General features: G+C 39.8%; 1 protein-coding gene across 1 annotated transcript in view; it reads left to right on the forward strand.

The window, feature by feature from the left end:
- Positions 1–24,196, forward strand: part of PIEZO2 (piezo type mechanosensitive ion channel component 2) — a 312,801-nt gene that overhangs the window by 190,087 nt on the left and 98,518 nt on the right. The window contains exons 7-9 of the mRNA XM_086472533.1: positions 559–772; positions 17,152–17,314; positions 23,552–23,683. Of these exons, the coding sequence (XP_086328659.1) occupies positions 559–772; positions 17,152–17,314; positions 23,552–23,683 (509 nt within the window). The remainder of the gene's footprint in view (positions 1–558; positions 773–17,151; positions 17,315–23,551; positions 23,684–24,196) is intronic.

Below are 24,196 nucleotides of genomic sequence, written 5' to 3' on the forward strand. Positions count from 1 at the left end.
GTAAATTACAAGTTTCTAAGAGTTAAAAATTTAAAAAATCAAAAATTTACTGAATGTTCTCTAGATTTTATCAAGATCTATTTTATTTTCAGTATATGCATCAGGGTTTTTTTTGTTTTAATAACTCAAAATATCTCAAGATTTATGTGAGAAAGCTTTTTCACTGTTCATCCATTATGCCATTTTAGTGTCTTGTACTTAAAATTCATTTTGAAGGCTTAATACATCAGTGCTCTCAAGCACTGTTGTCTGGCCTTGCAGCCACATTTCTGGAATATGTCACAATGCTTTGTGAAACATCTTTAAAAAGACAAGACTCCATCTAAGAAGAAGGTCTGGAGAGTGGTTGTGTACTAAGTGCTAAGGTATGACATAAGTGAATTGAACAAAAAGAAGATCCTTTTCTTTTAGTCTCAAAGCTAATAGCAGTCTTAAGAGGTAATTGTAATACTTAGCATAAACACTAATTGAATTAATGCTTTTCTTGTCAGACTTAAGGTTTAACAAATGCTGATGCTTCCCACACTTTTCCAACCCACCATGTTTTTATTTTTACAGGTATGATGGTGCCATCTTTGACTTCAGCTGTGTATTTCTTCATATTTTTGGGCCTGTGCACATGGTGGTCCTGTTGCCAAGCATTTGATCCGCTGATATTCAGCTGTCTGTGTGTATTAATGGCTATATTCAGTGCGGGGCACTTGATTGGACTATATCTGTACCAGCTACAGTTCTTTCAGGAGGTTGTTCCACCGAAAGATTTCTATGCCAGGTGAGAGAAATTTCTTTCCTGTTTAATTGTGGGCACATGATGCAGTGCTCCGTTACCACATGTTGATGCAAATGCTCTTCCGCGTAGTGCTTTGACAAATTTTATGCATAAATTCATGTTCAGTCTTGGAAGAGTAGAAGCATTTCAGTCTGAGTGGTTTTGAATGATAGAGTGGTGAAAGTCCTGCCTGGGCAATTGTTTGCAGAGAGCTGGGGCAGGTTGGGAGGGGAAGGTGATTTTGGTTTTCGTCAGAGTGATCCTCGGATGTGAGTGCAAATGATTTGGCTAAGACAGGTACATATTTTACATATGGCAATCTAAAATAAGTTGAAGTAACAGATATATTTTACTCATTACTACTTTTTTTCCTGATGGATTATGATTGCAAATTGTTTTTTGTGTTATGTGGTTTTAGTGCTGTAGCAATCCTTACATTAGACTAAATGTAAACCTTAGCTTTATTACTAGTAAGCCCATTGTTCCTTTTAAGTATTTTGAGTTGAAGGTGAAAGGATATTGGATGTACTGTGGAGAATCAATTAATGGTTTATATCTCAATGCACTGTTAAAAGCAGTAAAAAAATGAGCTGTCTAGCTAGAGTAGCTGTTACTTTAATACTTATTTTGACATTTTATTTAGTAGAGGTTAATAAACGTGTGTTTTGTGATGTTGGAATTGCGAATTTGAGGAGGCTGAATGGGAGGGCGTGACGTTACCTGAAAACTCGGAAAAGATCTGCTTAGTTTAGATTCTTTTGTGCCACCTAGAGGTCAAGGTAGGAGAACGGATGATTTCTAGTACGAAGTAGCTAAAATGCTCGCAAATTCTGCGAAACTTTATGTTAATTTCTCGGTGTATTAAGGAAAGAAAGAAAACACGGCTTCAGAATTCTCAACTGTTTGGCTATGAGGATATCGTCTCACCATGTTTTCTCAGGAGACAGCAATAACTTTTTCTCAAGGAGAGGAAGTATGTCTTTCATACCATTTTGCTAGAATACATGAAACTTTTCATATGCATCATTTGTAAAAGTCCCTTTTTTCTTTTTAATATATTCTTACTAATTTTAAATTAATTTTTATTTGCTTTTCAGTTAATTTGATCTCAAGCTTATTTTCTGCATTTAGTTACTTTTTTGTAAATAGTGTAATTCTACTTTTTGTAATAAAGTTTCATTCACTACAAATATACCACTTTAACCTAGTCACTAATCTTTGAAATGAAAAAATCTGATTGCAAGTAAATTGCCTCTGCCTCACTGTAGAAAGAAAAAGCACCCTCAGAGTCTGGATTAAAAAAAGTTCCAGTGTTGGATTTTGGATTATCTACTGACCTTTTTGCAAGCAGAAAATGATGTTATCTTCTTGCAGCCTTTCTCTCGAACTGGTACTGTTGCATACTCTGCCTTTTACACATGATATCATGTGAGGGACTGATGTTCTAAGTGACACAGGAAAACATATTTGAATATACAAAACACCGGTGACAACTCAACAGAAAGTGCAGTAAATACATCGTCCTTGTATCTTTAATTGGAGTTCTTTCTGCTGTGGATTTACTTTGATCTACTTTCAGGGATGTGTGTTTGAAGAGCATCAAGACAGGTATTATCAGTGCTTGGAAGTGCAAATCTGAGTGTGAGAAAAAGCCCCTAGTAAGATTTTTAATGATTGGAGTCAGACTGGTATATAAGCAGTGGCTAGAGGAGGAAAATGAGAGACATGTATAGTGGAATAGTGCAAAAGAAATATTTTAGCGTTTTTCATCCTAGAAGAAATTTGATACCTTGCTATTTTATATACAATCTTGGTTTGAAGCTGAGCTAAATATTCAGAGTTCCCATTAATACTGGTGGGTGGCTCGCATGGGTAACTTATATGCTGAGAAAAGAATCTAATTCCCCAAATTCTTCTCTGCTGTTCTCACACAGAATATGCTGTTTAATGTCTTTTTGCATGAGCAGAACAGCAGATCATTCTCATACTTACTCAGTTGTGTGAACTCTCCCTACTTAGTTGTAATAAACTCAACGTATGAAAAAAAAAAATACCGCAGGTACATGTATTTGCGTGTGTTATCTTCAGTGCTGTTACAAACTGACCTTTATTCATATATGGCGGGGAGCTGAAACATAAGGAAGAAGGGCTTTTATTGCTCTGTAGTTTTGAGGCTTGATCCCTGGGTTAAGCTCTCCTCAAATGCAAGGGCAGATGTGAAAACTACTCCTGTTGGGCTGCTGGTGGATATTACTTCTCTTTGCAGAGCCTGTGGCTGGTGTTTTTAAATGTTGCTAACATTGGTATTTCTGGGTGGGAGTTCTCAAGTTGTCAAGAAACACACAAGTTGTTTCTGATCAATAAAAAACATGTCTCTGAATAGTAATGCATTCAGCTTGCCACTGTATTGGTTTCAGACTAAATGAAGTTAAACTGTACCCAAACAAGCTGGAAAGGGCTCAAGTTAACAGTGTCCTTCAGCTAAGATTTGCATCATCCTTGTGCTGCTCCTTCCTTTTAAGAATGCTTCTACTCCAAATTCAGCACTTGTGATTGTAAGTAGTGACTGAACAGTGTCACCAGAAGAAAGCCGTTTTCTTGGAAGGGATAGTTTGAAATCTGGTGAATTTACATGTTTTGCCCTGAAACCTTCTGGGATTCTGCAGGCAAAGTACTTCCCCCCAAAAGAGAATGCTGGAATAACATGGCCCTGTGTATTTGTCATAGTGCTGTTAGTGAACATGAAGGCATCAATCTCCTACAAAGTTTCAGATCTAGTGTTGTGGCTTTCTGGTTCTGCGATGTGCAAATAGCAGCGGCATAAACACAAACGCATGCTGAAATGCCACCCCAAGCGCACTAGGATCTGCAGGTTGAAAAATGTGTAGGGTACCGAAAAGTCTGAAGTATGGCTGATGTGTCAGGGGTAGGCACACTAGCCGCAGAGCTTACCTGAAGCTGCCTCTGCCACTAACAGCTTTTTTTCACTAGACCAGCCCACAGTGGAGAAGTGAGCAGCAGTTGCTCGAGGCAGTGCTCTAACTGCCTTGGAAAGCGTCGTAAGTGGTGCAGGAGGACCAGCATAAATGAAGCTGAATCTACTCTTTGGTTCAGAGTTACCTAGTTGCACAAATTAACAGGGGTTAATTAACAACTGATCTTTGCCAGATACAATGTCCACACACACTTATAAATTCATTTAGACTAGGTATCTGCTGTGTAGACTTACTGCCATATTGCAAAATGGGTGATTTACAGAGATGGTAAAACAATAACAAGAAGTATCCATTTAATTCAGAAAATATCATATTTCTGCCATAAAATTCTTTTCACCTGAGTTAACAAAAACAATTCAATGACCTAAAATGATTTTAGAAGTTATGTACACAGTGCCACAGCCTGAAAAAATACGCAATAATATGTTTGCCATTTTTGAGATTGCTGTCTCCTTTTTTCCTGATGTTGTTTATTTTGGCAAAAGGATGTATTTGGGGCAATGATAAGGCCTTGCCAACATGAAGAAATAGGATCCGTGCAGCAGTATGAAGTTTATCCTGAGTCAGTAAAGTTATTCCTGTCCAAAACTGTGCTTATAAGCATATTCATTTAAAGATCCAGTAATCTGATGTAGATGAAAACCTACGTGCTTTCTTAGAGTTTTAGGTCTGTCTTGCATTGCTTGTAGTTTTCAGGCAAGTAATGTTCAAAATAGTTTACATGCAAATGGTTTCATCTATGGCAAGCCATCACCCTTATGAAGTGAGACAAACACAGTAGTCCAGGGAGCATCATCCACCTCACAAGGGTATGTTATTTTGCATTTTCTTTAAGTGATTGGAATTACACAATTGATGGCTTTGTTGCAACCTGAGGCTGTCTTTTCAACAGGAAATTTCCACCTGAAAGGTGCCCATGAATCTCTTTAAGCAGGACTTTTAAAATAAGTTTTACAGTGATTAGTAATAAGCTCACTTAAATTACTCTTTTATTTTTGGAGGGAGTGTTATATTGATATTTGCTACAGATAGTAGATTCAGAATATCCAGTTTGTTTTCAGATCTATCTGAGATCAGGCTGGTCTAAAATCCTCAGTTTGAACTTCCTTGAAAGCTTTGAACCTGATTCAGAATTTGTAGCCCAAATGCTGTGTTTATCCAGGGTAGTAAGTGAATAAATGCTTAAACACTGTCTCAAAAACATTCCTAGAGTTGTCAGATCAGGGTGGGACATCAAGCTGTAATTTTTTTTTTCTAAATTGGTGGTTAAGTGTGCTAATAAAATCTCAGCAGGAGAGCAGATATTGCCAAAATAGCAAGATGTAGCTGATCGGTTACCTTATTGGTAGTATCTTGTCTCTCTCCAGGGCAAAGCACTGATCTGCTGCTGCTTTTGTAGCTCCACTGGAGCCAAGAGCTGGGCAACATGTTTCACCTGAGCTGCAGCCACTGTTAGTCCTTGCTGCAGACCAGCTTTGGCACCTGTCTCACCTGTGACTCACCTCTGAGAGGCAGAATATTCTTACCCCTGTATGAATTTCTGAGGTTTTTGGAGTTGCCTTGTAACCTGGTCATAAGCCATTGTTTGACAAGACAGAGTATTTGGAGTTCGTTTATGTATCCTATATTGAGCCACCCTTTGGCTGCAACAGCTTTCATGCCTTCTGCCTGGTTTTTTGCCCACTTTGGCCAGCATGGTACTGCAGCACCCACTGCCAGGGCAGAGACCCCTGGATAAATGTCTTATAAAGACACTACACTGCCCTTCTGTTTCCATCTTCTATCAGCAAAAGTACACTTTGTAGTCACAGAGCATGCTCCAAACCATGCCGGACTAGCCACCATGTTTGTCAAGATGACCAGATTAGGTTTGAGAGCTAGGTTTCTGTCTGGCAGAGGAACAGTAGTTAGCTAATTGACCTTATTCTTATGGAGGTTTTGCAGCTGAGTTTCACTGTAGCTGTATAATGTATCACAACTTAGGAGTTGTTATCCTTGCTATTACCATAATCTCTTTCTAAACTGCGAGGTAGCCCAGGGCAAGTGGGCTCATCTGGGCTCCCTTCCCCATGAAAGTCTAGATGAGATGATCTTTTGTGGACCTTTCCAACCTGGCCTGTTTTAGGATTCTGTCATTCTAAGTGCTGTTCTGAATTGCAAGATCCTGCAAAAGAGGTTTTGTCCCAGGATTTTGTGCACCATGTGAAGTGAGTTTCTCAATATTATACTAGGAAATATTTCTCTGCTATGCAGTAAACAGTCCATTTGCTATCAGCTAAACCATCAGAGTCCGTGCAGTTTTCATTTTTTATCAACTACCTGATAACGTATATCTGATGTCCAAAAAGATTCGCACCTATAGTTGTGACTGGTGACAAACAATTAGCAGAATTCATGACAACATGGCAGAAGAGCTGAAAATATAGGTGAACCAAGGACTCCTGGAAAATTCATAGTAAATCTTCTAACCTTCTCCATTACGTTTGTTTCTCCTTACTAAGAGGAAGTTCTACTGGTTCTTAACAAACCTTGCATATTCTTTAGTTCCCTTTTAGTGTCTTACTTCACTGGAACAAGTTGGTGTGGTTTATATCAGAAACTGCTCAAGCTGACTGACATAAAGAGTCCTATTTAGTGAACCCCACTCAGAATTTCGTTACAAATAGAACTTTTTACGAGACTAGAAAAGATTAATGTAATTTTTGACCGTTTTCAGTTTTGCACTTTTAACCATTCTGATGGCACTGTCTGGAATATCCAAATGTGATAGCAGAACCAGTGGTGGAGTTCCCAGTCAGTTGTAGCAAGAAAGCCTTGGAAACATTGCAGAACTACTCGCTGATGTGAGATTTCAAGCCTAGTGTCTGCCACATGGGCATTTGGAGATTCATCCAAAATGAACTCACCTCTTTCAACACTTATTCAGAGGGATTCCTTGGAGATTCACTCATCAGCAGGCATGTAATAAATGTCCAGTGCTCGCTTTATAGCAGTGTTGTACTCAACATTGAATTAAAATGGTTAGCTCAGGTTTTGGTGGAAGTCCAGTGGTGACAAGGAAGTCAGTGTAACTTACCCAGCTTTACTAGGGAGAATTTGTAGCCCTTGCTGGTCTTTACGTGGTTATCAATGCCATCTCTTTTTGCTACATACTGCAGTTCTTTAAAATCAGCAAGTTCTTGTTTGTGCCAAGATTTACAGCAAATTTGAAACTCTGAGAAACGAAACAGATGAACTAGTAAGTAAACTGCAGCAATTTCTCTGGCAAAGCAAGCCCTTCCCAGCCTCCTTGGCAGTCTGCGCGGTGGTGGCTCTCCATCCCCACGGCAGAGCTGTCGGCATTCACCGTAACTGCCGCCCTGTGTGAAGTGCCAAATTTAGCCTTGGCAGAAACAGGCACAACTTTATTCACGTTGCTGGCATTGCACCACAGGTGATTTACGTCTCCCTATCTTCCCCTGGACTTGAAAGAGATGTAAACTGAGAGACATGCTAAGACCTTTTAAAAACAACGGGTTTCTGCACATGGGAAAGACAGGTTTCTGAGCCGTGTTCTGCCGCAGCAGTGAGCCTGCGGCTGGGGAGCTCCCTGGCAGCCTGGTGGGGCTGGCCCTGGCCACAGGTGGTTCTCGTTAGTGGGGAGAGGGGGGCCTTGGCGCTCCCCACAACGCGTGTGCTCTATCCGGAAACCGAGCATAAGCTGCAAGCATAAAAGTCAGTCACCATCGCATGACATAATGTTGGCGAATTGCCACTTCCTTGCTGTCTCCTGCCACCAAATAGCCGTGTGTTACCATAAGAACAGGCAAAGGTGCCTCTTTCTTGGGATGCGTTGAAATGTCAGGGTGAAGGGACGGAGGGAAGTGACAAAGATCTTTAAAGTGATGATGTACTGTGATAAACTTGCCTGCTGATTGTGGTTTGACTGAACTGGGTGTGCAATCGCTGTCATAACAGAGCCTTCCCACTTTTGCATCCACTTAGGCAGCTGATTCGCATGGGACCAGCACACCTCTCCACTAACAGAAGCTCTGCTTGTGGTCAGGGAGAGCTGAATCACTCCACTCTCCCATACGCACCGTGCGTCTGCTTACGTGTATCTGATTCCCACACTGACACCTGAATACAGACTCCCTGCCCATCACAGGCTGTCCTGTGTGCACATGCAGAGGATGACTGTGAAGAAGTGACCCTTGAATTTTCTTTTCATATTGTTTAAAGAACACAGATCCGCATGCTGTGGTCATTGAGCAAGTGCCTGAAAACAAGGACAGAAAAGGGACAGACACACATCAACCCCTCTCCTCCTACCAGATTCGAATCTCTATTGCTTTGTGGTATTAGGAAACGTGATTATAGTTAGCAAACTTCTCTTGGTGTTACAAGCTTGTCTTTACTGTTTTCCTGAGGTCTGCTCACCAGCGTTTATTTTTCTGGCATGCCCAGAAATTGTGATGATGAGTATTTAGCACTTATGTAGCTCTTTGTGTTTTCAGCTCAATGTATCAACATTGACGAATCATCCCACATTCCTCAGAGGTAGTGCGAAAGGCAGTCCTGACTAACCTCAGTCCAGCACACACAGGGGAGTTAGTCCTTGTCTGTGCAAGAGGCGGTCTACATCAGTTTCTCTGAACACGCAGATTGGATGTACTTAAATCTCTTAATTTTGCTGAAGTTGGAAGTTTACTGATAAAAACTGAGCCAATTGGGTACAGTTTATAACCAATTTAAAATCAGCTGTGTTATACAGCTTTGGTTTTGAAATTAGGCATTTCCCCCGCATTTCCCAAGCCTTATTGTTCATTGTCCTGTTATCTTCTTTCCCATATCTTGCTATTTTATTTTCATTTTCTGTTTAAAAACAAATGGGAATCATAGCTTGCAGTTCTGCCTTAGTGCGTTCTCTGCTAAAACAGGATATCTTCTGTGCTCATATTTTCTGCTGCAGAATCTCTTAATTTAAGTATCAGTCACCCTGGTGTTTTTTTTGCAATCTGTTTCACTGCCAGCTGAGTAAGTGGAAAATCTCTTTATCCTCTACATGCATCACTGAACCTAGCAGACTGTCCCAATGTGACTGAAAAGTATCATCATTCCCTTTCAGAGGTGGAAAAATTCCCTAACAGAAAAGTTAGATGAATTGCATAACCCCCCCCCAGATAGCCAGAGCTTGGAATAAAACCCAAAGTTTTTAGCTGCAGTCTGTGTCCTTAGGTTCCTAGATCACAGCCCAAGTTACCTCAAAGTTAAAATTAGTATGAAGCTACACTTTAAAACAATTTCTGTTCTTCTGTGTATGAGGTAACAGTAAATCTCTTAAGCTGGCAGGCAATCACATAGTTAGTTGTTGTACCGGGTCGCTTGCACGTTCTGGTCAGGTAGCAGCACCCTGCTAAATCTGATGCTCACCAGGGTTGTTTGAGCATGGTCTCCTTTTACCTAAATGATTTCTGCTGAAGATTTATACTCAATGGCCGAGCTGTGTAAATGCATCTGTCCTTCTCCCAGCACCTGAGTGTAGGACAACAAGGCCGTCCGTGGGCTGCCCTGCCTGTTTGAGTTTTGGGAGCAGGCTGTCCTGCCTTCACATCCCCTGCGCTGCCTGTGTGAGACTTTCTGGGGTGGGACTGTTGGCTCCTTTCCTTTCAGCAGCTCTGCCAACTCCCTTTGAAATACCAATAACCTCAGTTACTAATTGGCGCGGAAAGACGTCGTTAAGCCGTGCCTCCTGCTGTGTGATGAGGTGTCCAAGCTCACCCTTTGGCACGAGGAAGCCTTTGTGCCCGTGGATGTTTCTGAACATGCCTTTGGTTTTCCCTCTCCTGCTTTCCACATGGCTCCTTAGAAACCTGGACCTGTTTTCTCATTACTTTCATATCTGAGTAGAAAATGCAACTAAACATTACACATTTTTAATTTTGTTCGCACCATTTGGGTGGCATCCTTCCCCAGGTGGTGCTGTTCAGCGTGAGCTACTTTTCGTTCCCCTGTACAGTCACACAGGGAACGTGTGTGTACATGAGGAAGGGGAGCGGGTGGCAAACCACCACACCTGGTGCCAACCAGCCTCCTCCGCTGGGGTGGCTTTTCTTTCTCCGTCCTCTCATCCCAGCAGCACTGCCTCAGCTTCTGCAGCCTCCATGCTCCCTGAGCGGCCTCTGGGTTGTAGCTGAAACTGGAAAAAAACCCCTGCTCCAGTAGTTTTATTTTAGTGATGGTACAAACAACTATCTGCCTAACTCTCTGGCTAACACTTGAGCCAGGCTGCTGCTGTCAAAGCGGTGGCGCTGCTGGTTCTGGTGAGGAAGGATTGTGTTGAAGGAGGCATTCTAGCTAAGGTGTCAGGCAGGGGCCCTAGATCAATTCCTTCTGCAGCTTTATCCCCATCTCACCTTCTTCTTGCCATCCTGTCTGGTGGGGTCCTCCCTCTGCCAGGTGCTCAGCTGTCAGATACTGAAGTTGCTCCTTCAGCACATTTCTTCATTAGATGATCACCTCTGGAATTCCCAGCAACGGTCCCCAAAGGTTACAGCAACGTCACTGCTTTTCTAGCTCACTGACGTGCTAAAAAGAGCAACATCAATATCAATGCTCACCAGAAACTCAGAGCACAGCTGAGCTGTGTCATGGGTGATGAAACAGTTTGGGGATCCAGAGAGCAAACCCACTGATAGGATAAATCTTCTTCGTGTGAGGCTTCTGAAGATGGGGTTTCTCTCAGTAAACAAGGGATTAATAGACCCACATCTAGTATTTGTGATAGCAGTGGGGAATTACTCCCTCTAAGGCAATAAAAGCATGCTGTGGGCTTTTGGAATAGAAAGTCAGTACTAAGCTTGATTATTGGATGAAATGTGGTATAGCTCACAAATCTTGATGTTCAGGCTTAAATTCCCCTCAGGGCAGCTGCTTTATTTCAGATATATGAAGTATTTGAATGCCTGAACTTTGGTCATGTTTTAATGGATGTCCAGTCCTTAACAGCTTCCATAGTCTCAGAGAAAATTCCATTATCTAGTTACTTAAAAAAAAAAAACAGGTTATAGAGCAGATACAATTTAACATCCTGTTTTAAAGTCGTTAATTCACTTGATAGCAAAGGGATTGTATTGTGGCTACTTATATGGTCGTTTTGTTCTCCCTGAATTAAGATTTGTATTGTATTTACAGTTTTCGCAGGCTTTTATATAATTCACAGCCCTTAAAGCTATCCTGTCTCCTCTACAGCTTCCTGGATTAATGGCTCGTAATTTCTCTCTGTCCTCATTATATGGATGATATTAGCACACAAGTTTTAAATTACTTATTTTTTCATGAGGTTTCTCATGCAATAGATGTGCAGTTGAAATTAGTTTTCCTTTTAAAGAAAGTCTCCGATGTTCAGAAGAGAGTGGGAGATATACCAGGGCTGGTTTTGTCATTGCCAGAAAAGCTTTGATCCAATAGAAGCTATGGAAACCAAGTCTTGGTAGAAAAAAAAGCACATAGACATCTGCTAAAGAGCTATAGGGATATGATGACATTAAAACAAAAGTTAGAATGATCTACTTACCCACCAAGCCTATAGTCACTGTGTGTATGCCTGTTTTATAGCGTTGTGATAGCAACACTCTGAAGGAAAACACTTCCAGTCTTAATCTGTGTTTTCAGATATTTCCAAAAAAGTTATTAACTGTTAAGCTGAAATTTATCATAGTACTTCTCAACCCAAACAATCAAATTTTTGTGTTATTGTTAATATGGCACAGTTCCACTTAGACAGTTCTGAATTATCCAAGCCTGAACCAAAGAAGAGTCTATGACTTTTAAGCACTAAAAATACTAGCAATGCTTTTTAGAGCTTGTATCACTCTGAAATGGATAAATTTATTAACTTTAGTTCAGCTGTGGACTGAGGTTAGTGTCTGCAGTATCTCCCTACACAGTTGTCCTGCTGAGCTGAGGAGAAGGCATAAAGGATCAGCTCCTTCTCTGTGGAAGCTTATAAATAATGTGATTTGGAAAGATAAATGCCAGTTTTCCCATTCATTCTTTTTTTTTTTTTTTTTTCCCTTAAAAAGCCATGTGAAACCAAATGCCTCCTGCTCTTCTTAACCCTAATTCTTTTGGAAGCTTAATGCATTTCAGCCAATGCATTTCAGTTCCCTTTCCTCCCTGTGTTCTGCTATTTCTGTAAAAAAGTTGTGTCAGTTCAGTGTACCCTGGAGCATTAGCCCCAGCTTGGTCTGAATTTCCAGCCTGTAGCCTAGAGAGTAACAACCTTCTGGAAGGCGCAGATGGGCCTGGAGGTACCACGGGACTGGCTGAGTCCTTTCCAACAGCATTTATTTCTTCAGGCATATAGCCAACTGATGTGCTAGGGGAGTGGGGTGGCTCACAGGATTCCCTTGGAAGAGACTTTACAGATATAATTTTATGGATCATAACTTGTGTGTAGCTCTGCCATCCAAGTACAGAAAACTCAACAGGATGGCTTATGTGAGCAGGGGTTTAGGGGGGCTATGTAGGAATGATATTTTCTGTATGGTAATTTCATTTTTAATTCCTTCCACTCCTTCTCCCTTCTTTTCCCAGGACATTTTCAAATTTGACAAGAGTATGTACCTCCTTTAAGTCAATGTTTGAAAGAAAAGGTTTACTCTTCAAGCAATGCTTAAGAGTTTGGGACATAGCCCTTTTGGTTTTTCAAGCACTCGTCTTCATGAATCTCAATCTTCAGGGCCTGGCCTGTGAAACATGAAGTTTTGCCTTTTCTCCCTGTATGTCAGCCCTCCTTCCCCCAGAAAAAGAAGATTTCTACCACAGCCCCCACCACCATGTCCCACCACCATACTCCTCCAAAAGGCTAAATTTTTTCCCTATTTCTAGGGATTTACTGTTGCTGAATTTTTCTCTGTTGTTTCTTTTTCTGCTCTCTCCTCTCTCCTACTCCCCTCTTCTTTTACTTTTCTTCTTCCTTTTTCTTCTTTTATTTGGCCACTTTTACAATCTCAATTTTAGGGCTCAGCTATTCAAATGCCAGTCAGTCTTGATACTCCTTTCTCCTATCCCAGACTTCCATGCACCACTGCCATTTCCTTCCATGTGAGGAGAGTGAAATAATTATGCAAGAGAAGATACCCAGATGAGCTAAAGACTCAGTTCGTAAAATCCTACACAAATCCAGAAGTTCTGCAAAGATGGATTCCCCAAATCCAGCCCAGCACTGCGGAAGTCTCTGATGCCATTGCTGTGAATAACCATCCAGTATGTACTGGCCCCAGCAAAAAATTCCTGTAATCATAAATACTGAATCAGGAAATGCTGCTTCTGAAGTGGCTTGATGCAGGCATTTTATTCAAACTGTAATCTTCATGCAGGCTCAGAGAAGATATAGGAAAATGGCTTCTGCTCTGTTGTGTAGTGAAAAGTAGTATGTAGTGTTGTAGGAAGATGCAGCAACTGGAAATCTCATCTAGACAAAACTGTTATAGAAACTAAATGCAGTAGAAAACAATAAGGCAGTAGAAGGTTCACTGTCATTTGAAAACAAGATTTGATGCCTTTCTAAACTATAAACTGTAATTCAACCGCAAGTTATTTGTTCAATACAAGAACTATTGCGTGTCCTACATTCTGCAGGAAGTCAGAATTATTACTTCCTTTCCTGGCCTTGGAAATTACGAGGCAAATCCTGGTCTAAAATCAACTTCTAAAACATCAGTACACGGAGGATCTGAACTGAAAAATACATTTTTACAAAGAAAAATGTTCCAGATCATTTTTACTGGAGGCAAAATTCACAGACCTAACAGATCTGTAATTACTATGTTTGATAATTCTGTATATGAGACATAGATGTAAATTTTTTTTGTTTATTTAATCATTTGTGTTTGTGTTTAATACCATGGCTAATTATTAACAGCAATTCTTGTACTATATTAATGTAGTAATTAAATACTGCATGCTGGAGAGGTTTTAGCAATGTACATAATGCAGTAATAAAACGTAGTACTTCAGCACCTCCTTAGGTCAAATATCTGTGGGTGCAAAAGGAATTTGTTTTTCTGTTTTCAATTAAAATTGAAATAGCTCTTCTGAATTTTAATGCTAGACTAATATAAAAAGTTGGATTTTTTTATGGTCACAGCTTACAGCTTTGTCAGAGTCACAAAAGATGAAAGTGCACCTGCCAGAAAGATGATTCACAGATTCAGCAGGAAGCTTTGCTGGGAAAACAAGCTTATAGAGTAGGAACTAGACAAAAAGATATCACCTGTATTTTAAGAACTGTTTTTCACTGTTTTTTCTCAGAGCATTCCTCAGTCAGATTCAAGTTCCTCTTGGCCCTTTATAGTTTCTAAAATTTTCCAAATTATTTCTTCTATACTTTTTTTTTAATTAAATGCATTTTTCAGAATACTGATGAGGACTTTGAAAACCACAATTTTTGCTTCTTTGCAAGAATAGAAAGATTAATCTATTACATCTTGCAAACCTTCAGTTGTTTTTGACATTACATGTGGTCTTTTGAAAAGCAAAGTATTTCCATTTGTAAACGGTCTCTCAGTATTTCTTTTAGTTATCTTCTGCATCCAGGCATGCATACACTTGTCTTGGTTGGCATCTGGTTTCCCCCACTTAGGACTCATTCTGACTTGGCTGGCTAAGATGAAGTCACACTAAGATCAGAGCTGGGCACAGATATAGCTGATTGTGATCAATACTGAATGTAAAGACATTGTGGAAAGAAGTATGCAGAACTGAATAACGCACTAATATATGTTCCTTACTGTGAATGCTTACACATTTTGTGGCAGTCATTCCTGTGTATTTACAAGCTTTGAATAAGGGAAGATGAGTCTTTGTCTCTGAAAAATGTTCCACCACAGCAGTTCTCACTGAAGATAATGATGAAGCATAAATATTGAACGAGTAGCAACTTGTAGCCTTATTGGAGGCCAGAACAGACAGAATTAGCATTCCCAAGATGTCAGTGTATTTTGAATTTGATAGACAGGGAATGTTGTGTTGAGTACCTTTGTGACTAACAAGTTCCAAAACCAACAAAGAATTCAGAAATGAGGAGCCGTTCCTCTAGATTCATGAGTTATGAAACAAAGTCGAATGGGTTAAATAAGTACATTGCTGGTCAGGTGGCAACTAAGAGGGAAGAGATGCATTGTAACTGCCGTCTGTTTGGTGAATGCAGGAATAGAAGGGAACGGAATTAAGTTCAATAGTATAATGTATGGGCAATTAGAAGCAAGCAAATGAAACTAAGAGGATGAGAATTTAACTGAACCAGTAAAATTTCTTAACTGGTGGGATTAGGGGTAATTTTTTTTCAATGGAGATAAAAGTAAAACAGAAGGTTTTGAGACTTTATAGTTACAGTATATGCCATAGGTATGGAATATGTGATATGAAGATCACGTCTGCTTGGCAGAAGGGTCCAAGGACCTTCAGGAACTTTCCCTTATTTCTGTAGGAAATAGTCATCACTCACTGTCAATGGAAAGACCTTAACTTCAGTAAGAATTGGATTTCACTTGTGGTATGTTTTATGAAACCAAAATAGGGTGATTTATCCTCTGCTTCCATAGAAAAGCTTAAAATGGACCAAAGATGGAGAGATGTTGTGGGACCAAGGTAGAAGATGAAACTAATAGGAACTCGACAACACTGATCATTGAAGGGCAAAAATTACAAGTCAGTTGGCAGAGGGGAAAGCAGACAAAATAAGATGTTCCCCGATGTCGACAGAAATATGAACAGAATACAATTGAGCGTGAATTTCAGTCAGATGGAGCCAAACTGTAACACCAGCCCTGAATGTGCTTGGATGCTGCAGAAGTTTGAATTTGGGTCAACTCCAAACATAGCTCTGTCGGCTCCCTTAAGTTACAACAATTCACTTTGTATGCAGGATCTTTTTTTTTTTTCCTCAACCTTGGATCCGCCCAAAAGCTCTGAGAAGTCTTAAAGTTTATAGCTTTTGGCTCATGTTGACAATCAGAATGAGAAGTGAGTGCTGATCAATTGTTTAATAAAATGCTGTAGAGCTCTAGTTCTGGCAGTTAATGGTGTTAGACCCATGCCACAAACCTCCAGTGAACAAACAGGTATAACCTCTCCTTTTTTATATTCTTTTTGCGTCACAGCATCCAAAGGGCGGATTTCAGGCAGCATGTCTCTGTTGAATATCATATTTGTTCTTTCTATTCATTCACCCTTTCATGTTGGATCTTACTAGGTAAAGGAAGGAGTAATCTTTTAGACATTTACTATTTATGATTAAGTCTCCCAGCAGAAACACTTTTTTAAAAATTATTATTAATGTATTTGTTTTACCGTTTCAGAGTAACAGTAGTTTGGGATTTTTTTGTTCTAACAAGAAATAGTTCTCCTTAAGCGTCTCTTAGAATCGAATTTATTTCTTGTAAAAATTGAAAACTGTCATACACATTGTGCAAGAAAGAGCTTTGTCAATAGTGCAAAACTGTTTATAGTGAATACTGACATATGCTGTTAGATTAATTATGATTTCCTACTAGTTTTGTTACAGCATCTAACACATCTACATAGCATCTAACATCTTGTCTTAAGTTTAAAATGTTGGGGATTTTTTTTTTATTCTTACGTGTTTTTTCCAACATAAGTTTCTTACTTGATAGAAATATTGTGAGATCCCAGTTTTTCCAGAAATAGTCAAATATGTCATGTCATCAATATTAATACTGAGACTACATTAATACTGATTATGGAATTAATTTTTCTTCTTTTTTTTCCTCAATGATTTGATCATCCAGAACAATTGCCTTTCTGAACGTTTTATTTTCTATTCACAGCAGCTGTGAATTCCATCAAGCTCTGTATGTTTATAAATATTTGCATAATTAAATAGCAATTTATTAATAGCATTAGTTTTTTAAAAAGAAAAAAAGAATCAGTAAGCTGTTCAATGTGCCGAGGAGATGTACTTTACAGCTCTGTTCTGGCAGAGTGAGTGGAATGGTGTTGTATGTCAGTTTGCTAAATCACTCTGAGATGTCATGTTGCTGTGATTTGCCAAATGGCCTTGCAGCCAGATTTTTTTTCTCCCCTTTTTCTGTAGCTCTGGGCCTACAGGGTGCAGGTCATTTAAAGTTTTCACATTGGACATGGTAGATGTAATAATATTACACTCCCATTTTTTATGTTTAAAACCAAGTGCAAAACCCATTCCTTTTCACTAAATATGTGGAATGAAAATATTCGCTGCGTTTTAGATAAAATGGTAAATGAATTTTTGAACAGAGAAATAGGTAAGCAAAAATTAATGAAAACCCCCACATTTTTAAACATTGTAAGATTTGGTGTTTATTCTCTAACTTGGTTAGTTGGGTTTTTTTGTATCCACAGGTTGTTCGGTGTCACGTCTCTTACTCAGACAAACTGCTCAAGCACTTGGATGATCATCAAAAATCAAGAGTTACACTGGTATCACCATGCTAATCCAATCCTACTGCTGGTGATGTACTACACCCTCGCAACTCTTATCCGTCTCTGGCTACAGGAGCCCATTGTAAGGGTAACCTCCTTCTCTTTTGTAGCACTAATGACTGTGGGACTGGCCAGTGCAGATAACTTGCTAACTGAGGTGCAAACATTTAGGAAAGTTAAGGAAAATGAACAGCAAGTGCAAGCTGTTACCTTGAATTTGGTCTTTTTGATAAATGTCTTCAAGAGTCTGATCTTGCAGGGGTTACATGGATATTCTTCTTGAAATCAGTGGGACTATTTATGTAAGGAATGCATAAATGCAGAGCATTAATGCTTACTCTGATTTGGAAAGCCAGTATCAGTAGAAGTAGTCCAGGTTCTATCGAATGGAAGGCAAACATGCAGGGCTTCTCTAGCAGAACTGAAGTAAGATACAGGCTGGCACAGGATACTGTAAGACAAGACAGAGATTTGCAATTTTATCACAGATAGAGAAAAAAATTCTTGAAACCTTTCCTCCTGAATCTGAACCTCAGTGAAAATGCCAGCTTTCATTTAAGAGCAAGAGAAAAAGGAGACAAAAAGTAAATTTTTACTTCTGGTTTCTGAGGAAAAAGGGAATATAAGAACCCAAAGGTATCTTAAAAGCTTAGAAACTAGAAGTACAAAAAAGGATGATCCTAAATATTATTTATTGTAATCTCCTGATCCTTTGAGGCTTGACATGAGTTTTAGAGTTCAGTGCTGTAAACCATGACGAAAACTCATGACTGAGCTGTGAATTAGTGGAGTTCGTAGTAGCAAGTAAAAATATTGAAGGTTTTCTTATTTTTAGGGTGTTTCTTCATATAATGGATAATGTAACAGTTTAACATTTAAAAAGGCAGACAAAATACATCACCTCTGAATTGAGATGTCTGATATTTGGGGTTTACATATATTTGGCTTCATAATAAAAGGTGAATGATGGCAGAACTGTCAGCTTGAGTTATTAAAAAATCATGTCTTAAGTTTCCAGAAAACTTGAGACTGGCTTTTCTGAAGTCACAAGATTGTGGTCCAGTGCCCTCTGGCATTAGGTTCTTTGAGGATTTTTTTTCCTATTATTTTTTTCTACAGCTGCAGCAGCTGGAAACTTGCTTTTTTTCTTTCCTTAAGTGAAAACTGAGATTTCCAGATAATACGATTTTAGCATTGGGGCTGTAACTAAAACTTCACATCTTACAAACTGCATAGTAAAATCATGAGAACTACTCACAGAGTAGTAACCACATGTGAAATGCAGTTGGTGGGAGCTGTGTGATCTCAGCATCTCTGAGAATTCATTTCCAGTACCCGAGTTCTTTTCATCCAGCTTTCACAGTCGTGAAGTTTGGTGCTGGGTCTAAGCGAGTTACTGTGCTTCTTCAGTGGAGAGAAATGGGCCTGTCTGTCTCAGCATAGAGTGAATGCTGCAGGTTCCTCCAGGGACTAGAGAGGAACTATAGTGGACTTGCCTGCACTTCCTTCTTTTAGACCTCTTGTGTTGTCTGAGATGGATATTCCCATAAGACACTAAAATCAGTCTCTGAGAACTGGAAACAAGTCAAATTAGAGATGCTTTCTAAGCAATTGAGCTAGAGCAAGTAAGTATTAAAAGAGATTAATTTAAGAAAAGTTGGTGTCTCTCAAACCCATGGCTATGTGAGAGGCAATACAAAGTCTTGGCACTCCCATGGGAACTTCAGAGGCCAGGGGGATGATGCTTCCCTCTGAAGATAAATGGACACTTATAAAAGAGAACATTGTAAAGAAGATGGTACCCATGCATTAATGCTTATTTTTGATGCACAGGATGTAGTGATACAAGTATTTGACATTAGAAAGAGATGCTGAGATTTGCACACTTTCTCCGTATGGCTTTTTTTTTGTCTATATGCATTTTGTTTTTCCTTTAGTGGCACCATAGATCAGGAATTAGTCTTTCTCTTACTAGTTTTCTCCTGGTAGACTCCTTTCTCAGTTATTTAAATCTAGAAATAGTTGTATTCTAGGTTTTGTGAAATGTTTTTTGACTTGTGAATTTGTGGTGCGTTTGATTCATTATGGATCTAAGTATATAACCTGCCTTTGCAATCCCCAGTGATTTCAGTTACACTGTATTTGGAATCTCACCACTAACCTACCTATAGTTGGATGGATGGCAGAGGCAATGTGCTGTGTGCTGTTTAGGGTAAAGCAGTTGTTCTCTGCATACTGCTGTCATGTGCAGTAAAATGTGGCTCATCTTAGAAATTTTGTTCAAAAGACTCTCTTGAACAAAATCTGGTTTGAACAAAATGTGTACAATAAAGTAAGCATAAGGAAATATTTATTCAGTCTAAAAAGATGTACATAAGCTAAATCTAATACTGGCATAGCAGATTCTAAAAAAAAAAAAAAAAAAAAAAAAAAAGAGTAAGACATGTAGACCTGGTGTTTTTCCCTTGTGCTAATTACAACTTGGGGTTCTCCTGTGGACAAAATTCCTGCTGGTTTGCAGCAGGAGTTTGCTTTGAGACAGTTGCTTTTGAGACTGTCTCTGAATACTGCAGCTGATGAAGAATGTTACAAGAACAATGCCCACTTCGAATCTTGAGTTTCAGGGTGAAGTTTTTTGTGTGTGTGCTACAGTCTGTCAAAGTACAGCATGTATGAGATTTCAGTGTGCGGTCTCTGTGTGGGATTTACATGGATCTTACTCATGCAAAACACCCTTGGTGGTCAGTGGAAGTTTTGCTTTTCTTTTGGATCCTGGTTTGTTCTAACATTGAGTCTTGTGAAATTCTACCTCTGCAAATAAGAAGAGGCAATCTGCCTCTGGAGATTTCAGCTCATAGTTGTAACTACTAGTACTGGATATATGAATAGGGCCCATTCATTCTGTCCAGTGAGTGGTAAGGAATAGTACAGAAGTCAGCAGAGTTACAGCAATTTAGTGTAGAGTTCTCTTACAGAATTTTTAGAACTGTTTGAATTAAGAAGCGTTTGAGAGTTGCTCAGGCAGTGTAAGAGCTTGAAGAATTAGACAAGTCGAAGGACTCTCACAAGTTGTAATCATATGACCAGTACTGTGTTTTCTGACTTTTCTTCCTCTTCTGAGAAGAGGAAGATTTCCCACCCTTCTCTATAGTCTCTCAGGCTAGAAATAAATTCCTAAAATCGTCTACATCTTAGGTCTTTTGGTATTGTTTTGGTCACCCTGGTGCCAAACTAAATGCTGTTGATAAACAGTTCTTTATGGTCCACATTTATATTAAAGTTTCAAATGGCAGTGACGAGTATTTTAAGTGCAGAATCATTTTATTTCATCTTACAGCTTGGCTAGGAATTCCCTTTTACAATCAAATATAAATACAGAGTTGTATGTGAAATGTGCTACCATAGCCTCTGAGAAGTAAAACTAAAGTAATAACTATTGTTTATCTAAGTCAGGATTTAAAAAATAGGACCTTACTGTTAGGATTGGAATGGAGAGACTTTCAAAACCAGCTAGGATGTTTGGATGTCCTGTTCCCATGGGTAGTCTTGCAGACCTCTGCCCAGCATCCTGATTTATTCTTACTCTGTTGCATCAGCTGATTTTGTATAAGCAATGAGAACACTTACCGCTGGCTTGTTCCTATTAAAAGCCTAATTTAGGACACTGTCTTTGAAACACCTCAAGTTCAGGCAAAACCTAGATTTTGCAGCATGAGGTATCTCTTTGTTGGCAGTAGAGTTTAAGTAAAACAGCAAGTACGAGGGCAAATGGATATTTCTGTTGCAAACCAAAAGTCAATAAGACTTCATTTGGAGCAGAAATACAAGTATCTACTAAGTAGAAAGGACAAAATAGGGAATAGAAAAATTTTAAGTCCTTACAAACTTACTGTTCAGGTTGAAATAAAATATGACAATTAGTTGACCTGACCGGTTGTTTTGTAGTTAGTAACAGGGTAAGTTCAAAATAGTGCTGTTGAAGCTGGTGTGTAACCTATATTTTGGCTGCAGCTGAGCAAAGTTCCTGGACCTCCACTTAAGTCCTACTGAAGTTGGTAAGACCTTGCCCCAGGTTCCACAAGTACAAATGAGGATTTGGCTCAGTACTTCAAACAACTGGTATTGGTGGAGATTGTGGTGAGAGGAAGTAGTTTTGGTGATTCTTTGAATTTGTTAAGTCAAAGTTTGTTCAGCTTTCACATGCGGCCCGCTGGCTCCAGAGCACCCCTTTACTCCCTTTAGCACCACATGGTTGAGCTTCCTCCTGTCACTGGTGTGAACAGCAAAGGGCTTGCTGCTTTGTGACAGCTCAGCTGGGAAGTTCAAGGTTGCAGGAGAAAAAGGCACAGTGCAGGAAAAGCTCTGGAGGAGCCCAAAGAGGAGCTATAACCTAGCATGGTTTACGTACACGTACCCAGGTCGTCCACTTGTCACTGTGCTGTAACAGCATCCATGTTAAGTCTATCTGAGAGGCCCCATACCTCTGCTGGCCCATGGAATTAAGATGGAGTTAAGACTGATGCATTAGCAATCCTCCTCAGATTAGTGGTTGTAGTTCCTGTCACAGGTAAAGAAATAGAGCATGTGGATCACAGACAATCACAGAGTCACAGAACAGTCAAGGTTGGAAGGGACCTCTGGGGATCATCTGATGCCACTTCTTGTGAGAGCAGGGCCTCAGATTAGGTTGTCCAGGGCCAAGTCTTGGATGTTTCCAGCAAAGGCAGCCAATGCCAGTGATTAATTGTTCTTGTGGTTATTTTATTTATTTATTTTTTTAATATCCAGAAGGCATTTCCCTGAAGCAAATTATGCCCTTAGCCTCTTGTCCTACAACCATGCCTCCTTGTGAGAAGGGTACCTCTGTCTTCTTTAAAACTAAAATTTAGCTATTGAAAGGCTGAAAAAAAACCCTAATTCCTGCGTCCTTCGGCTTCTCCAGCTCTCTAGTCATCTTGGCAATTTTCTGCTGGACCCTCTCCAGATTTTCTATGTCTCTCTTGAACTGGGGGATACCAGAACTGAATTGCAGGTATGGCCTGACACTTGCCAGGTACAGCGGAATAATCACATCCCTTGATCTGCTGGCAGTACTCTGGCTGATGCAGTCCAGGATATGTTTGTCTTCATTGCTGCCGGAGTTCACTGCTGGCTCACATTCAGCTTGCTGTGCACCAGGACCCCCTGAGCCTGTTCCACAGAGCTACTTACCGCACAGTCTGTCCACGGCCTTTGCTGTTATGTGGGTTTGTTCCAGGTGCAGGACTTTATCTCTGTTAAACCTTGTGCATTTTTTGTTGGCACAGCTCTAGCCTGTCTCTGTATGGTGGCTCTTCCTTCTGGCCCCTCTACCTCACCTCCCAGCTCAGTGTCATTCACAAACTTTGCCTAGGTCCCATTCCATCCAGATAGTTTTGAAGATATTGAATAGTACCAGACCTAGTGCCAGTCCCTGAGGAGCTGCACTCAGGACCGACTACCATTTTGATTTTGAGCAAGACAGTTTAGCTAGTTGTCCCTTGTGGTCCATGTGTCAAGTGCGTATCTTACTAGCTTGTCAGCAAAGATACTGTGGGACAGTGTGTCAGAGATGCTAAAATCAAGGTAGCTGACATCCACAGCTCTCCCTTCATCTACTCAGCCAGTTGTTTCAGCATAAAAACCAATTGAGTTACTCTTGGTAAATCCGTATTGGCTTTTTTAAGTCATCTTGTCCTACATGTGAGCATGAGCACACACAGGTATTTTTGTGTCTTGACTCAAAAGCCAGATTAGGTGAGCCTAGATGGATGACCAGCACTGACTACTTTGTTATGTATTGAGGCATGGATTGGTGAGTTAGGTTAGCCATCAATGGTAGATAGTATGCTCAAAAGGTTTTGATCTTTTCAGTTCTTCAGTTCTTTAGTGAAGCAGAATTGGCATTTCACATATATAGACACGTGAGTGAGATGAGTGAATTTTCTTTCACTTTCTTCCTTTCACTGCCTTGAAAGTTAGGCGTCTGTGTACTAGCTTATGGTATGACTACATAGTAAGATAAGGTAGTATGTGGAGGTCTGTGTAATTCTGGTGTCTTCCGACTGTCAGGAAGCATCTTGGCATTGATGGACTAGCAGTTATAGAAAAGCTCTGTCATCATTTCTTTAAATGTCATCTCAGTAAGAGTCATCTATCATAAATTGAGTGCATTAGTCACTAAAAGATGCTTTGAAGACGTACTTTGGAGAGGGAGCTTCAATTAGGGGAAAATTCAAACTCCTCTGGTAAGATTATTACTTAGAGAGCTATAACTAGCCTTGTCATTTGTATTGTTTAGCAGATGCCTGATGAAGAGAAATCTGTTAGCAGGGAAGATGACAAAGAAATAGCCTGCAGCCCAATTCCAATGACAGCGGAGAGAAGACGCAGTTTGTGGTATGCAAGCCACTATACGACTGATGAGAGAAAAGTAAGGCTGGAGGGGGAAGGGTCTCTGCATTAATTGTGTTTCAATCAGTCAGTTAATTTTATCACAGTTACTTTGAAATAAAGGGAAACAGCATTATGGAGGTTGCAAGTAAGAAGATCTTCACGTGAGATTCTAGTGCCAAAAGCCTTTGTACAAAACAGCTAGAAAGTCTGTCAGGGAAGTAAATCCTGAAGTAAAGATATAATCTGCCTTGTAACTACTAATTAACACTGTCACTGGTAAGGGGGAACTGCTGGCTTATCTTCCTCCAAGCATACTGGTGTCCTTGTTGGATATTTATAGCAGAGCAATTAAAGCACTTGGTGTAAAAGCTCCTGGAAAGGTCCAGCTTTGTACCATCTGTCCTCACTGGCTGCAATGTAGTTTCATTTGATGAACTGCAGTCAAATTTGGGATATACAAACATTCTGTTGAGCCACATATACTCAAGCCTCCAGAACTCCACCATAATAATAGTAATGGTAAATGAGCTGACAAATGAATGAAGTATCA

The sequence above is a fragment of the Leptosomus discolor genome, chromosome 13, assembly GCF_034619465.1.
Source record: "Leptosomus discolor isolate bLepDis1 chromosome 13, bLepDis1.hap2, whole genome shotgun sequence".
In the NCBI taxonomy this organism is placed as follows: domain Eukaryota; kingdom Metazoa; phylum Chordata; class Aves; order Leptosomiformes; family Leptosomidae; genus Leptosomus; species Leptosomus discolor.